Raw genomic sequence first — 18,076 nt, 5'->3', positions numbered from 1 at the left:
CAAATGTCACAGACTGGTCGACTGGACTCACATGGATTTTTTCGATGTGCTGAGCAGCACCAATTGAAAGATGTCTGCAAAAGTTGAGAATGTTTCTTTTTCCGAGCTTTACGAACGCACAGAGAAGAGACTGACGAGGAGAGCGAGTGAAGGGCAGTGACAAAGGTTGTGGAGTTTCTCCTGAGTTCAGTCAGAGGCTGATGGCCCGGGACATCGGTGTAGTTTGTGTGAGCGCACTTCAAGGGGTTTAATCACCACCAAGCTTTAGGCTGTACAAGCTGCTCACAGGACACAACAGATGCTAAACGCATTTGGTTTCCAACAACAAAGGATGCAGGTCTTGCGCAGTCGTCCATCCGCTTGTTGCACAGGCTGTGTGGTCTTGGGTTCAGCTTGTGTGCGCTGAGCTTCATGTATTTTAGGTTGACAAACATAAACCGAACTGAAACTCTTCAGGGATGAGGGTTATCATTCATTGCTCATCACAGTCTTAACGGAAATAATTCCTCACTGTCGGCAGGACGCCATCTTCCTTTTTCTCCCACTACTCTCCGACACACTCACGTTGGCTGAAACCCACATTTCTTGACGCTTGGCAACCAATCACTGACAAATGCTGAGCTGTGACCATGACACCATGTTCTGCCTCAAACATGTTTTCTGAACCGTTATTAACTTGATTATTATGATCATGCAACGCTTTCTTGTGATAAGACCACAGCAGCAGCAATTATGAATTGTAGAAATTACAACCTGATGAGTTTTGTGTCTTCAATATGTTAATACACAAGACAACATATTCTTGTTTACTATTATAATGTAGCCAAGTGTAAAATTAATAGGATTAAATAATATAATTCCTAATCAAATCAGATGAAAGCAATTGAATGTGTCTGACTGAAAGTATTTTGGATAAAACAGGAAGAACTGGTTAGCTGAACGTAATCAAGTGCTGAAGGTGTTATGTAAAGAGTTTTATTGTTAAAAAAAACAGTTATACATAAGGTAAAACTAAGTAAGTAAATTAGGTGGAAAAATTCACTTCGTGCATCTTTTTAGTGTCATCGAATCTGCTTTTCTGTGTGATTGGTTTGGTGTATTGGTTTAATGTTCAATCTTGCAGTAAAATATATTGTAGTGACTACAGTCTCAATACAGTTTTGGAAGGTTATAGCAGGGCTGGAGAAAAATCCTGGTCTGGTCAGAAAAAGTTCCGTGTTTTTTCATATTCTGGTTTATGAATTGCTTTTAGGATGGAATGTATGTGTTCTCCTGTTGTTTCCCGTCTCTGCTCTCTCTGGGTGCATCCAAAAAGTCATTTTTGGTGAACATATATATATCAACATATATATATATATTTAATTTTAGTTGTTTAGAAAAATGCACCATGTTATTGGTGGCCAGTCGCAAAATTGATTTCCGCTGTCTCAAGATAGCAAAGCAGCAACAATCCAACAGATTTAAGACGAGCACACCCATGGCTATTTCTTTCTTTTTCAATGTCACATAATTACTTATGGCTAATTATCCAAATGAAGTGTGGTGAAGTCTGACACATGTGCATGTCCACATGAGAGTGGTCTTGAGGCTCCTTCATGACTTGATGAATTGTGAATTAAACTTCCCAGGACTGTACTCATCAAGTCCACACGTCTGAAGGTGCAGGGAACTGATCCTGATTTCAACAATCAAGAAAGTTGGAGGGGGGCAGAACTGGGGTGATTTCCTCTTCTGTGTGGAAAAAGTGGGCTAATAGAGCCGAGGAGAAGAAGTAGGCCAGAATAGAAAGTTAATAAATAAAAGAGGATAATGTAAAAACAGTGGCGCCACAGAGAGATCAGCCCACATTCTGCTTAGTATTTTTAGTTCATGTGAAGCCGGAAAACTGACACGTTCACTCGGTGAACTCAGCGGGAAAAAGACTGACTGTGTATCAGCCGTCAGTCTGAGGTCCTGAGGAACCAGCTTTGAATATGAATCTACTTTATTCATATAGTGTTTTCATAAACCACCACTGCACTGCTGAAAACCAGGATTTACAGATTTATGATTTGTGCTTCTCTGCGTTTTCTGGATGTCGTCACTTGATTAAACTGTAAAACAAATCATCATCTTGTTATTAATCGTATCAACAAATTATGCCAAAAATGTAAAAGATTGTGAATTTTGACTGTTGAACTGCCACTTCCTCTCCTTTCATAAGGTCAGCTCCTTTTACCACTTACTCTTAAGCAGTATTTCAAACTCACACTTTTCAATTCTTACAGTAGCTTTAGAAACTATTCACACATTTCATTTGAAAACTGCAATTTCTGCTCATCAGTTTTTATGAATGCAAGTTTTTGTGAATGCAATTTAAAAAAAATATGTTTGTGAACTTAATGGTGAGTCAATCGAAAAGTCAATGGGTCAAGTTAAAAGTGATTTTTTTCATAGCACCCTCTCTTGGACCACGAGGCAAATACATGTGTCTGGTATAGAGCAGAGCAGAAGTTTATTACCCAGATAGAAGGTAAACTCTGCGTGACAGCGAAAATAAGTAAGATGTTGCTCCTACATTTCTTTCTGACTGATCATTTTACATGAACATATAAATAGCCCAAATCACAGCCTGTGATTTTGATTTCTGTGTCTGGTGATCTTGCCAGCTGATGTCACGATTATAAAAATCAGGATTTAAGCTGAGCTGAGCTGCAGCTTGGAAATGACTTAGCACTGCTGGTTAACATTTAGGACCCTCTCTTCAACCTGGAGAAATCAGCGCCAAGCACCTTGCAAGACTGATGCAGCTTTCACACATTTGACAACACATTTCACAGAGCTCCCACATTGTTGAATGGCCAGTGCACTTGCACCTGTAAGGGCAGCCATGGGTGTGCTCCTCTTTAATCCGTTGGATTGTTGCTGCTTTGCTATCTTGAGACAGCAGAAAACAATTTTGTGACTGGCCACCAAAAGCCTGGTGTATTATCAAGATAGAAAGTTGTGCTGAGGCGGGTGCACAACATTTGTACATTCTGCGTGTTACAGACACAGATCATGTGCTTGAGAGATTTCACTTTCTCAAGCAGATCCGTTTCCTGTGCAGGGAAGCATTCTTTCGTATGATCTGGAAAGTGCAACCCTTTTAAGCCATTTTCCTGGTGCATTGACCTTTTTTCAGCTGTTCAACTTGCAAAAGTGGATTTCGACACGCCCTGAATTCACTTATTGACCATATACTTAGATTGTTAAAATAAGCAGCTTTTAGACACGACTTTAGACACAAACAACGCAGCATGTGATTCTCCACTCAGACTCGTTCACAACAACACATTAATCTCCGCAGTGTTATCACGGAAAACTCTTGACATCTCCGTTGGTGTCTTCTTCGTGTATGTCACAGCTTTTTCATATATTCATATATTTTTCCGATTTGTGTAATCTTTTGGTTCTTTTGTCATTTGTAGCGTGTTAGAAACATCATCAACACACCTACTCGCTGACAGAGAGTAGCAGGAGCAAACAGATAAAGGCCTGAAACCAGTTAACCTTAAGCAGAATGCAGATTTCATGTCAAGTTTCATGTATATGCTAACTACCGTAGCGCAGTGCCTCAGAACCTTTCAACTATGAACTCAATTTTGCACATTGACCATGTAGGGTCCAGCCAGACAGGTTTTGACCCCACCGTGTGTCATTTTGAACTGGTCGTTACAAAGTCAAGTTCACATTTTAAAAAGGAAGCGACAGCTCTTGTGGTTAAACCCAAGCCAACACTTCATTTGACAACATCTTTCAGCTGTTACAGTTAAACTCAAACCAACACTAACACGTTCAGGACTTAAACCTCCAGACCTTTGCAATCATTTATTTAGTTTATTTATCATTTATTTATCAACATCTCCTTTCATGAACTTCACTGTAACTTCAACTGCTTTTAGCTCTTTTAAGTGATACTTCAACTTCCGACACCAGTTACACTTAATTTTAAATATCCACTTTTATTGTGTGTTCATCAGCTGACACTTCACCATCTTCTCATTACCTTGTTGTTTTAATCAGCATTCAGTTCTTACACTGAAACTGACAACTCCAACACTTTTTATCAGATACTGATATAAGTGCCCAGTTAACTGATATTAAAGTTAACTGGGCACTAAGCGATTCAATTTAGACTTCATCTTCTTTCAGTGGTGGTTGGGCTAAATCTGTCACTTCAACTTTAGTCAACAGTTACACTTAAACATCCATCCCCCTTATCACTTGTTCTCCAATTAAGTCTTCATCTCCTTTCAGTGGTTCAGTTATAATTTTAAATGTAATTCCTTTCAGCACATTTGACAGGCCATAATTTCAATAAACACACCAGTGACACTTTCAGCTTCTTTTTCACTTATTTTTCAACTGACATTTCAACTCCTTCCAAGTGTTAAAATTCAAGTGACCTTTAACGTTCTACTTGGCACTTTCAGCTCAGTGGATACTTGAATTATTCAGATCAATACTAACAAGAAAAAACGGTTGTATTTTCCACAAGAGAAGTAAACTTAAAAGAACTTTAGAAAGTATATTTCTCCTCGGTGGACATGTGACCAGTGGCCCCCAACTACACACTGACTTCGTACAAGGGGTCACCGAGGGTGGAGCAAAAGAGTTTTAGACCCCAACATACAACGTCATTGTTAACTGTTGCAAAATTCTATGGCAAAATAGTTGTATTTGTGTGTAAATGCTCTTAATTTCTACCACTGTTGTGGGAACACTTTTTTGTTTGCTGTTAAATATTTCAATTGTCAGAATCCTAATCACAGTAATTTATTCGCCACACACACCATGAAATGTTTCTGTGTGCAAAATATTTATAAAATGTGAGGACAGATTTTCACCAAACTTGGTGGCAATATCACTTGAGAGGTTATCTCCAGATGATAAACCTTTGGAGCTGATAGATTGCATGGTTTGGGACAAACACACACACAGCACACTCTTACAGGGTCGATGTTAAGATGAGGTCTGCCTACCTGCTGAGAACTCTACGCCTGCGTGCACAGAGAAAGCAATACATACCAAGAAACCTACTGAGGAATGTGAAAACTTTATGGATGTCTTAACAGGCCACTGATATGGGCAGTATTTCATCTGGTGCTGCTAATCAGTTTGTGTGTGTGTGTGTTGTGTGTGTGTGTGTGTGTGTGTGTGTGTGTGTGTGTTTGTGAGAGTGTGTCCCAAACCCTGTAATTGATAAGCTCCAAATTTGTATTGTGCAATGAAGCAATGTCACAAAACACTAAGATGGAGATCTTTGATCTTGTGAAAAAAGTAGCTTTATGAAACTGGTTGGACAACTGTAGTATATATAGCGTATATATTAGCCTCTATACAATAGTTATGCATTATCACTTTGATGCATTTCATTGCATCTTTCCTTCACAAAAACTATAAAACTTTGAGATCAAAATGGTTGAACTTGTGTCTTCTCTTTAATAAAAAACATGGTGCATAATGGCAGAGCATCAAAACAGAGAAGCTGTTAATCTCCAGCTGATCGAGACTAACACAACTAAGGCGATCACCTACAGACACACTGCATTCTGGGATTTGGTATACACAACCTACAACAACTGAAGGAAAACTCTGTGGCCCCTCCTCATAAAATGCTTTAATATTTGTAACTAATGTCTTTATTAAATATGATTAATTATTTATTAAGTTTAAAAATCGGACTGATCTTTATCCTCCTCCAACATGACACTTGTTTGGTCAGGGTACCTTTTGTTTTGTAAAAAGTGGAATAACATCCCTGCTGATAAAACTATCAGAAACCATAAGTGAACTTTGAGCAGCAACAATGCTCCATCTGATGCAGACTGCTGTGAATCCAGTGTAAAATGAGCAACATCAACGTTAAATAAGATTTTCTACAAAGATACAACATATGAAATAGTTAAATATAGAACTTTAGGCTTTTGAAAATACATTTAATGCCTCTTCCCCCCAAACAGACACAACATCTGGGTTTCGAGGGTGAAATGGTTTGCTTGTTGTTTCATTATAACCTGCCATGCCGACTGCATGATGTTTGACACTGGAAAATGTGAAATACGATGTAAAGCATAATGTGGTCTGGTGGAGAAGAGTCCGATATTCTGCAGTTTTTATGATAAGAAATGGAAACTTTGCACACCAATATCAAACATCTTGAAGAATATTTCAAAGACAGAAATAGTGTGTATCATCTGTACACTGGGAGGCACTGCACTGGGAAGCATGCTTTTGTTTACAGTGTATGAACTCATCAGAGGTGACATACATCAGTGAAATACCCCGAGACTAAGAATCGGAATACAGCAATACTAGTGTTCTGTGATAGGCTACAGTATTTAGGCACAGGTGTACTTGCATGCTAATGCTAAGCAGGTAAACTGTTCACTATACAGCACGTTAGCATGCTAACATTTGATGATTGTTTGGGTGGGAATCTCACAGTTTGATTTCATCCAGATTCTTGGTGATTAATGATGATTAGTGACTCGCAGAAAAAACTAGGAAATGTGTTCAAAAGTGTGCAGATATTTTTATTTAAGCTATATTTAAAGTTTATTTCTTACAGGCCTCTTCTTGTTTGAAAGAAAAGGGGAGGGGTGTTGCATTATTTTCTCCATGTTACAAATCTCCAGTGGTGGTGTACAGCCAGAGAAGTTGGATACTTTGTAAAGTGTATGTTGGTCAGCCAATCTCATTTGTTGGTGATAGACTTTGTTGTGCCGCTAAACTAATGTTAGCCTGCAGGTGACGCAACTAAAGCTTCACCAGTGTTAAAGGTCCAGTGTGTAGGATGGGCGTACCTGTCTGTCACTAACCGACCTGCCTACATGCACCCTGCCTGTGACTAGAGTCATGTGCAGCCTTTCTATCTTCTACAGGATTACCAACCCTAGCTTTAAGTGTACATTCTTTTTCAAGCACTTGGACCTAATGAAGATATGAATCAATTTAAAACTTTGAATACATTTTAATAGATTGTGTGGCTTGTAGTCAGTGTGCTGCATTGTTAATCCTTTTCACTCCCTTTTTTCACTCCTCTTCAAATAGCCTCATGCCAATACATAATGTGCATATAATTACACCTCTTTAGTCACCATGGATATCTGCACCACATTCAATGGCAATCCATTTTGTAATTGTTGAGATAGTTCAGACAGGAACGACCAACTGCTGCTATAGCTCGATTTATCTCTTATATATTGTGTATGTTGTGATCAAATCAACCATGACTGTTCATCAGTGGCTCGTTCATCAGCTGTATTGGTTGTCAGCTGACATGTGACATGCATAGCTGTATAAATAAAACCTTAGTGAAACTATGGAAAAAGGAACAATTTTCACGTGTATAATAAAATCAAACTGGGCCCAAACACTCTCTATCTGTATCGGTTTACATATTTTCTATAAAGTACATTCACCTAGTTAGGACGTTATTCCTCAGAGATCTGATTTAATGACTCTGATTTAATGACATTTTGAAATATGTCCTCAGGCATCTGCTAAAAGTGCACACATTTATATGTTCTTATCACAAAAATGCCTGATATGATTTTTTACCTTCTCCACCAGCCTGATGTTCCACACATAAGCAGATGGACAGTGCCAACAGAAACATTAACAGCCGTTCTTCACACAGATACATCTTTTATCAACTTGTGTACAATAATATTTCTCAATTCAGTTATTTATATATCACAATGTGTTCATTTCTTTACATGAATATTGTGTTGCCGGGGAGTTCTGAGAGTCTCTGTCCCCATAAAACGTCTTATTGTTGTAGCTCTGTTCATCTTTGGTCTGTAAAAACGAAACAGAGTTTGGTTCCAAACAGAGGAAATCGATCCAGCAGCTTCTCCACGCTCTATTAGTCAAATCTCTTGGAAAATAAAGTGAGTCAAGTTCCTCAGAAAGAACTTCAGCCAGAAGTTTCCACAGTTCACCCATGGATGTAGCAACGTGCCCAGACGCCCTGATAGTGGCTGATGATTGGACGTCAGCAGCAGCCAATGCTCCGCTCAGGGACAATGGGTGATGGACGATGGGATCCAATCTTATATGGGGAGCGTCTGTCATTGCCGCCGCTGTCAGGAGACCTGGAGGACAGAAATAAGCAGCGTTAGACAAATCATAGGCAGTCAGAGTGTCTGCTGGTCTGAGACCAGCATCGAGAAAATATTCAGCTACATGAGCCAGATGAGGTCATGTTGCTTTATGGAAGAATGCTGACCCCACACTACTAGAGGATAAATGAGTAGTAGTGTGAGGAGTCTCCAGACATGCTCTGAATGTTTGGAATCATAAATATTAAACAATCCTGAAGGGTAAAATGAACAGCAATGGAATATTGAGCAGAAACCTGCCAATAGCCAGTGACAGCGAGCTGACTGGGAAGCTTCATCAACCAGATTTTACATTCTAACAACAAAACATTTGATTTATATGAAATAATACGCTGCTCCCATCTTCTCTGCTATGACTTCATCCACAGTTTGTTTCTTGTATTTTGTTTTGGTTTTCAACACACAGCAAGTCATATTTGAAGATGTGGTGTTTCTAGTCCCTGGAATCACAACTTTGAAATAGTTTAGTATTAATGATTTAGTTCACTGTGGGGTTCTGTGTCTTAACTGAATTCTTACCATTAAAAATTGTTATCTCTGTCTGTTCTTATCTAAATGATCTGTATTTATTTTGCTCCTATTTAGCACTTTTATAAATAGTGCTTTAGTTTGACACATCATTCTCACACTGCCGGCACAGTCAGGGGCAATTTGGGGTTCAGTGTCTGGCTCGAGGATGGGACGGGGATCGAGACCTGAGCCACAGCCGCTCTAAAGTCTTATCTTCCTTGTGGTCTTCCACATTATTAAAATGGTTGAAAATCCTCTCGTATAACCAAGACTAAGTTGATGAATTAGAATCAACATTTAAGAAAATGTATAAATGTTGATGTAGAAAGTTTTAGAGGCGACGATTTAACTTAAGGTTTGGTAATGTTCAATCAACACGTCTCTAAAACTGTTTCGATAACATTTTATAAAATAAAGTAAAGTTGATTAATATTTGAAAATCTTATTTTCTGACCTGTTCTTATCTAATTCATTAGAATAAGAACTTAGAATTTGAAAACATTTAGCTTATAACATTTAGTTGTAAAAAGAGAGGTGTTGATTCAACAGCACCCCAAACCACAAATGTTTAGATAAATCAACAGCTCTCTGAATCAACAGTGAATATAAATATCTAAAAAAAAGTGATCAACAGTGAATTATACGCTCAGCAGCCAAGCATGTGTATATATATATATATATGAATATATGTTTATGTAAATATGTATATATATGTGTGTGTGTGAATAGGATAAGAAAATATTGCATTTTAAATCAGTGCATCAAATCATTATGTACCGTGAATTTAGCTACTATAAATAAAATAGGTACAAATAATTCATACAAAAAGCATTGACGATGTTCATTTTGTCCCATTACAAAATATTTTCCTTCCAGCTGGTGGTGTCTGCGAGTGCCTCCAGACTCGAGCGACTCGGCTGGGCTTCATTAGAGGAAATGAGCTGCACGCAGACGGCAGAATTAAAAACCCACGCAGTCCTTTGTCCAATTAAAGCAGCTGAGCTGGAACTCAAACTGAGCCCAGAGCCACATCTGACAGGATGGGAATTCATACAACTACACATCTCTGCATGTTCGAGACACAGCAGGAGCAGGGAACAAGCCGGGTAAATGAGGAGCTGAAATATCGACTCAAAAGAATCCGAAACATTAACAGGAACAGAGTTGAAGTACAACTCACTACAAAGCTAAGACACAGAGTCACATCTCAAACAAACTTTCCTGATTAAAAAAAACAATCAACAATGTCTTTGTCCGTTTGACTTCCTCACTACAAAATGTCACACTTATATTGTTTCTTTGTTTACAAACAGACTTGCATTTCCTGCAGCAGCTGACCACTGTGGTTATCAGCAAATGTTACTTTTTAAAAAGGAAACAAGTGTATGTTGGGACTATTTTCAGCAGTGGACTAATCCACATTTGAGTTATTCTGGCAGCAGGACAATGTGTGTGTGATTGAGTCAAAATAAACTACAGAGTGTGTGTGTTCAATTTGATGAACGGAAATGTCACCCAGTGCAACAGTGTGGCTCATTAGTGTGTTTTAATAGTTTCTGGGCAACATGAAGCTCTTTAGGTCGGAATAATTAGACACATTACGCACACACACACACACACACACACACACACACACACACACACACACACACAGGACATTACATTGACGTCTGTTTTTTTTCTAATACTTATTCTAACCTGAACCATAGTTAATATATATATATATACATAACTTGCCTCACACTAACCCATAACCTAACCTTAACCTAAACCTTAAAACAGGTCTTCAACTTAAATTTCATCATTTAAGTTATGGAGACAGGAAATAAGTCCTCATAATAGTTTATTTATTATTCATCATTTAATGGAGCTGTAGTTGATTTAACATTTAAATCTTAAAGATGCTTACTTTTGCTTTCCGGAATGCAACACACGTATGGTGTTTTTGATGCTAAACTATGCTGCACATTCATGAGATGGTGGCGGCACTCAGCATGTAGAGTCTGACTCTCACAGCGTGTGGACATGTCCCGCTGAAGGCTCCGAGACTCTGATTAAAAACACCAAACTCTGGGGACGAGAAAGGACACTTCATTTCTGTCCCCTTGGCGGAGGCAGAGCTCTCTGTAATTGCTTCCAGGTGAAGACTCACATGGAGAAGAAGAAGAAGAAACAGCAGCCGTGGCGGCACCTCTGAGCCGCTCACCTCTGAATTATTCATGTCCATCCTGTTTGACTGCAGCTGGAATCCTAAAAGAGCCGGAGGAGTCAGACAAGGACGACTTGGATTACTCTGAGAACCATACATCACTCTGAAACAGCATCAACATTCAGACCATCCCTAAACGCTCCGCTCGCAGACGATTAAACACGGAGGTGAAGGTGTGTTAGTAACATTTCAGATGTGTCGCTTAAACTCCTGCAGTCAGCGCACACATGAAATGTCTTTGAAGGAACAGGAGGTAACACTCAGTGTTTTCACTGCTGCTGTCTTTCTCGCTGCAGAGTGAACAATGCAATAACCACTCAAAACAAAAACTACCACTGCCATGTTATCAAGGTTTAGTGTTCAACATCAACAAGTAGCTGAACTATAGATACCAAAAAGTTTGATCGTCTTTCACCAATGAAGTCGAAACAGAGTTTGAGTGTCACTCTAATTCATCTTTGACAACCTGTGGCTCCAACGTGAAGATGAGCTGAGCAGCAGGAGATTAAATATATCTCTAACACAATGATGTAACTGATGCACCTGAAATAGCTGCAGCCCACTGACTCATCGCCAGCTTCTTGATCCAAGTGCTTGAAGTCCTAGTTCACAGTTGTGACATGGATCACAGCTGGATCATGGATAATATGAACGACGGTCAAACTGTGAGACTGTTCTTCAACATGGTGTGCTGTCACTTGGGTTTTCTTGTTGCGCAACAAAAAAGATGATGATGTTTCCTTTGCCTTGTAACAAATCTCTGGGTGATCACAGGCGGAGGCTGCAGAGAGAACATTGCAGACTTAACATGAATAATCTACAGCCGCTGATGTTTGTCAAATTAACCAAAAAGGTGACATCAACCCAAACATAAAAAGGACTTGAATTATTTACTTTATGCATTTGTATTGTTGTGCTACCTTTATGTTAGCACCTCACCATACCGCTGACTGAGAACGTAATGTGAATGCTCCTTCACCTCTTCAAACTATTTCTGAGTGTTTAAGGCAGGTTTCAGTCGCACTAACCCCCAAGAGTTTCTGCCTGAGAAGAAAACAAGGTAGAAACAAGCAGCGACCGGAATCTCTCTTGTTCTTAAGACTTGCCTGCCTTTTCTCCTGGTGTGACCCGAAAATAAATGGACCTCTGCAGGTTTGGACCACACAGGAGGCTTCAACACACAAACGTACAGGAAAGTCAGACACTTTTTTTTCAAGGACAGTTATGTGCGAGAAAAAAGAAAAGAAAAACTCCAGGGGGAGTCGATGCGGCGAGCCACAAATGAGTTCTGCTTTCTGCTTACTACGCCTGATTACACCTTTGCGACAGAAAATTACACCCTGGCTCCACACACTATAATGATCACGTAGGAGCGCTGGAAATGAAATGAAAACAACTTTCAACTTCTCTGAAATTATTTCTTCTTTTCTTAAAGAGATGAACAGTATTCTGCAGTTTTAACCTCTTCTCCTCCACCTGAAAACACTGTCATCATAACAGACTCATGTTGTTCAATCTCCCAGAGATTTTTACACTGTCGGACGGGGTGTACATTATTGAATATGAACCTAAAAGCAAGGACTATTTATGATCTTGAAAATGATGGGTACACAGACTGCATAACCCTCCCCACTTATTGTTCTGGTCCATTTATGCTGCCGTATGTGCAGAAGTGCAAATGGGCTGGAGGATGTGAATTATATAGAGTTGATTCAGAAAGCCTTCAGAGCCTTTTTCACGCTCTCTGGTGTTGTAAAATTAATTCTAAATGGATAAAATTGCCACTTTTGCCTATCAACCTACACTCAGTGACCTATAATGACAAAGAGAATCAGAAAATGAGATCTCTCATTTACAAAAAACATTCAGACATTTTATTCAGTACATAAAACTGACGAGGCAGCAGCCTCCAGTCTCTACAAGCTTTACACACTGGATCTTTCGCCCCATTTTGAATATATCTCAGGTTTGCAGATCAGTGGAATCATCAGGGGTATGATCCTCTAACCAGAAGGTCTGCGGTTCGATCCCAGTCTTCCCCATTCCGAATGCTGAAGTGTCCTTGGGCAAGATACTGAAACCCAAATTACCCCTTCTCAAATAGAAAAGTGCTGCACATAAATGCATGTGTGTGTGAATGGGTGAACGTAAAACTGTACTGTAAAGTGCTTTGAGTGGTCATCAAGACTATGTAGATACAGACCATTTACCAAATACAAACCATATAATTCCACAAATCTCCATCTGTCTGTCTGTATGTGGAACTTATATCTCGGGAACCATTCATCTTATAGGCTTCACACTTGGCCTGTGTTTTGTTAATCCGGTTAATCATGGATGCATTGCAGATGAAAAAAAGGAGGATGAACGCAAAGTTTTGTTACTTCCCTCTGCACCATAAACTGTTTATAAATAATTTTCCACACAACGTCCAGCAAACAAACAAGAAAAAGTGACATTGTATTGTGGAACTGTTTGAGGAGGACTCACTAATGTCAAGGAGCAGCTCCGCAGGATTAACACAGGCCAAAGCATACAGCCCATTCAAAACAGGAAGGTTTGCACTAGTGGCGTCTAAGTAGCAAATGTACTTGCGCTGACCTGCTCTTGAAATGTGGTGTTGTCAGGTGCAGTGTTGGTGCATTGCGTTCTTGAGGCAGTGGAAAGCAAATGAACAACAAAAACCTGGTCTGAAGTCAGTATTTCACTGTTATTTTAGGACACGATACACAGTGTGTACCGACAGCAGCAGGTGCACAAACATGCACACTGCTTCTTACACAAATAAAAATAATCTGCTCATGTAAAAAGTGAAACCAAGTTTTCTCTCTACCTGCCAAAACTAAGAGAATAAGTACTACAGACCTTTTAATCCATGCAGCAGTGACCCTCCATTAAAGCGACCGCACCCTAAATGCACCTGTTCCATGTGCTCACATTGTTAAAGTAGAGCCCCAGATGTTCAGAACCGCTGGATGTCACCAGGTGATCTTGTCGTCAGCAGGACTGACCTGACAGATCTGGGCCTCACTCGGTGCCTCTGTGGTGAGTGTGGCCATCTTCAGACATTCCCTGTCACCTCTTGTCGACTTCACACCAACAGCTGCGGCCACACAGTTATACTCTGCTCGATTGGCTCTTGATAAAGCCTGATGGCCCAATGGGATCAATTACAGGAAGAGGATGGGAACGCAGCACCTGTCATGCATCGTTTTCTCCTTTGCCCCTATGAGAGGGCCACTGTGGGCATGAAAGAGGCCCAGAGAGCACCTCCTCCTGGACCAGGGGAGTAAACAGGGTGGCTGAGGGCTGTTAGCTGATTACTCCTCAGGTTTAAGAGCCAGCGACATGAGGAGAGAAACACAGAGAGACCTAGAGCTGAGGAAGATCAGAGGAAACAACCAGAGGTTCACTGCTCATCCACTAGTATTGTTTTCGAAATGGTTTGGTCTAAGCCCATTTGTTCTAAGGAAGAGAAATCTTAATGCTACAGCATACAGTTTCATCCCCCCTGCCTTGGTGGTTATGTTTTTGAGTGTTTGTTTGTTTTTTCTGGTTTGTCAGTAGGAGTGCACAAAAACGACAGAATGGATTTCCTTTGTGGAAGGATGGAACATGGGACAAAAATAACCCATTCAATTTTTTGCAGGCATACGGACAAAGGGGCAGATCCAGGATTTTTTCCCCCTTTCTTTCACATTGTGCAATATACAGTATTTTACAGATTTCCAAGAACATATTTCATAGATTAAAAAATTATCCATACAAAAAAGATTTGTACAGTGTGTGTAATTTTTTTGGAGCTTGATTGAATTTTAGGCAATTGTTGGGCAGGTGGAGGTTCTTGCTCTGCTGAGTGGCAGAGTGTGACATTTTTTACACACACACACACACACACACACACACACACACACAGCATTTCTGTAACAGATTTTTGTAGGTGAAAAATACTTAGATAACTTAGATAGATTTAATATTTAAAAACTTTAAATATTTAGACAGTTACACAATTTTTGTTCTTCAGATTTTCAGCATGGGAATCAATTCAATGGGATTTTCTTCAACTTGCTGGTTTTCCTGCTTTATTTTAGAAAGCTGTTGATCAGCTACCTCTGACATATTTTGGTATCTGAGGTTTCTGATTTTTTTCCACCTGTTAAGCCCTATGAGGCAAATGCTGATTTGTGAAAATGGATTATGCAAATAAGAAATGTATTCGTTAAAGTGTAACTTTTTTAGCTTCTTCTTTCTTCTTTGAACTCACAGACTCTGTCAACTATAGGTCAGGTTGTTGCATGCTCTAAACCTGCCTATTTGGAATGGGCTGTTTGTTTAACTTATGGTGATGCTGGTTGCAGCTTTTTTTCTGAAACTATAAAAGTGACCTGCATTAGTGAAGCTTAACAAAGTCCGCAGAGCCGTGAACTGGAAATCAGCTGTCTTTGACATTTCATGAACACGCTGTTGTCATGATGAGCTGTGGCTGCTGCAGAGCACTGGTATTATTCAAAGTTTATTTGACATGCAGTATCACACCAAATTTGACACTGCACTGGGCCCTTAGCAATACACACTAAGTGTGAAGCTGATAAGATGAACGGTTCTGGAGATATCTGAGCCACAGACAGAGATTACTGGAATTAGTATAGATGACACACAACTGCCCAAAAATTATTTAGAGGGTCAAGCGTCAATTACTTATTTGGCTTATATTTTACAAACACTCAGATGTTGAAAAAGTCAAGCGTCTGTATTGGATGGTAAAGATGAGCCCTGAAAAGCTGATTGCCAGACATAATGACAAAGGATCACAAAGTAAGAAGTCTAGCAGACAACTGTAAACGTGTCATGTTTTTCTGTTGTGGCTGATGCCCACGTGACTTCAACGCTAACAAAACATGCCAACCATATCTAACACCTTGGCCACACTGGGTGGGTGTGCAGTGCATGATGGTTGTGTTGCTGATCTGCTGCTTTTCATGCATGTCTTTTTTTCACACAGGGAGCACGTCTGCTGCAGAGCTGCTACTTGGAGTTTAGAAAAACATTATAAGAAGTGAATGGATTCTGTCCAACATGAATGCTGGAGTGCTTTGACTTTGCAACTAACGGGAAGGGTTGGAAATATTGAATTTTGTGACATATTCGACACAAACATTTAAAATATTATTTTCACTTTGCTGTGAACTGCATGTGACACGCTTCTCATACAGGCAGTGCAGCCGCTCTAACCTGATAACCTGGGCTGTTGATGAAAAGCAACACACACACGCGCGGCACATGCATACAGCCTGACCCGGTTGTAATTGTCATGTTATCGTAGGTCACTGACTGGAAATACTTAAAATCTGCAGGTAATTTTCATTCAGGGAAGCCCTACTTAAAATAAATGAAAATAAACAAATCAGCAAGCAGCGCTAATAAAAGAACATCAACAGTTGATTTCAGAATGTTTAGTTTTCAAAACTTTAAACAGATTAACAGAAGGCGGATGAAACCAGAGTCAGATAACACCAGAGTCTCGGAGGAGAGGAAAGCATGTTTACAGAGAGAGAAAATATTAAAAATAAATTAAATCTGTGGCAGAAACAATCAGATGACATGAGCTTCACCATGTTGTTAGTAACATATCAGTTCAAATCACATTGCTGCTGTACAAAGGCAAACACAGACCCAGTTATCAGAGCTGTGTGTGTTATTTGCTCATCCTATGATAAACACTGCAGCTGGGAGTAAAGTGGGAAGCAGGCGTCCTTGTTTCCAGAATAATTGCTTTATGATGAATAGTGGCTGGTGATGAGAAACAATGCTCTCTGTTCCCATTTATTTCACATCCAAAAGCAAAAACAAGCCAGAAATCGCCTCATGAATATTGCAAAGCTGCGGCTTCTTAAAAACATTAAAGGGAGCCATGAACCTATTTTTGATTTACTTCAGTCTACGGATGTTTAAAATGCTCCGGAGGAATCACAGTCCGCAGAGCAGGAGAGGTTTTAGGTGTGGAGACTTCAGCTCTTCTTTGAGTCATCTCTCTGTTACATCGAGAACACCTCTTGCTCTCTGGTCTCACAGACGTGGTTGGTTGTAGATTTGTCACCTTTCTAATGTAATCACTCACTGGGTATATAATGCTCTTTGAAAGAGTAAGTCTATTACTTATTACTCAACAGTCAAAGAAACATGTTCAATTACTCATTACTTTACTTTCAATATATGTCAGCTTTGTCAAATGTGTCTTTAAAACACTACTGTATTTAACATGTGTATTTTTATACTATACAATTAAAATCAAAAATTGCAGTTTAAGAAGCAAACATATAATAAAACCAAATACCTCTGGTTAATTCATGTTCATACTTGGCTATTTGGCTTGACAGCAGACTACCATTCGAAATTCTAATTTAACATTTAACTCAAATATTAAAAATCAAACATCTTGTCCAGAATTAAAGGAACAGGTCAACTATTGTGTGGTCTACCTTTATGTCCGTCCTTGAAAACAGAGACATTCTGTGTGTATGTATGTTTGTGTATTGTATGTATGTTTCCAGCACGTTTAAAAACCTGCGTTTGCCTGCTAGTTTTGTTGTGAAGGAGGAATTCGCTGGCCACATTTCAGACTCATGCGTTTCTCTCACGACTGTCAATGTTCCCAATGTTGAAAAGTGGATCAATACACAACAGCTGCTTCTCCAGTGATGAGTGTGTAAAGACTGTGTGAAGGAGCAAACCCTCATCCACACTCATTATCACCAGACACATCCTCTACTCTATCTCTACTATCTCCTCAGGGCTAATTGAACGTCATTTGTTCCTCTGATCTCGCTTTCTGAGTTTTAATGAACGCTGACTCGTGTAAACACAGTAGAGCATCGTGTCGGTCCGCCCACTCAGCGCTGCGTCTCTCTGTAATTTAATTTGCCTTACAGCGAGGCAATCAGATCTGCTGTCCTTCATTAGCAGTGGAGCTTGTTTGTGTGAAGCTCCTTTAAAAAAAAGGGAGATTCTTTTGTCTGTGAGCCAGAGGCAGCAGACGCAACAGTGTGCCGCTATCTTTCGACCGAAAGAAGACGAGAGAGGAGAGCGGTGTTGTGTGTTGGAGCCCGGGGAGACGTTCATCATTCCGGAGTGGGAGACAGAATCACGGTACAGGTTTAGGAACAGAATAAAATCACAAACCACTCATGGTATGATGCTGTCAGGCCTGGTT

At 39.7% G+C, this 18,076-nt stretch overlaps 1 protein-coding gene across 1 annotated transcript in view; it reads right to left on the bottom strand.

Moving 5' to 3' along the window:
* Positions 1 to 5,288: 5,288 nt before the first annotated feature.
* The window catches only part of LOC118109101 (chemokine-like protein TAFA-5), a 55,410-nt gene continuing 42,622 nt past the window's right edge, over positions 5,289 to 18,076 (bottom strand). Inside the window, exon 4 of the mRNA XM_035155930.2 lies at positions 5,289 to 8,120. Coding sequence (XP_035011821.1) covers positions 8,112 to 8,120 — 9 coding nt within the window. The 3' untranslated portion in view covers positions 5,289 to 8,111. The remainder of the gene's footprint in view (positions 8,121 to 18,076) is intronic.

Source organism: Hippoglossus stenolepis, chromosome 5 (assembly GCF_022539355.2).
Source record: "Hippoglossus stenolepis isolate QCI-W04-F060 chromosome 5, HSTE1.2, whole genome shotgun sequence".
Lineage (NCBI taxonomy): Eukaryota > Metazoa > Chordata > Actinopteri > Pleuronectiformes > Pleuronectidae > Hippoglossus > Hippoglossus stenolepis.
Note: the sequence above shows the minus strand (reverse complement) of the source record. Positions and strands in the feature narration are given on the sequence as shown.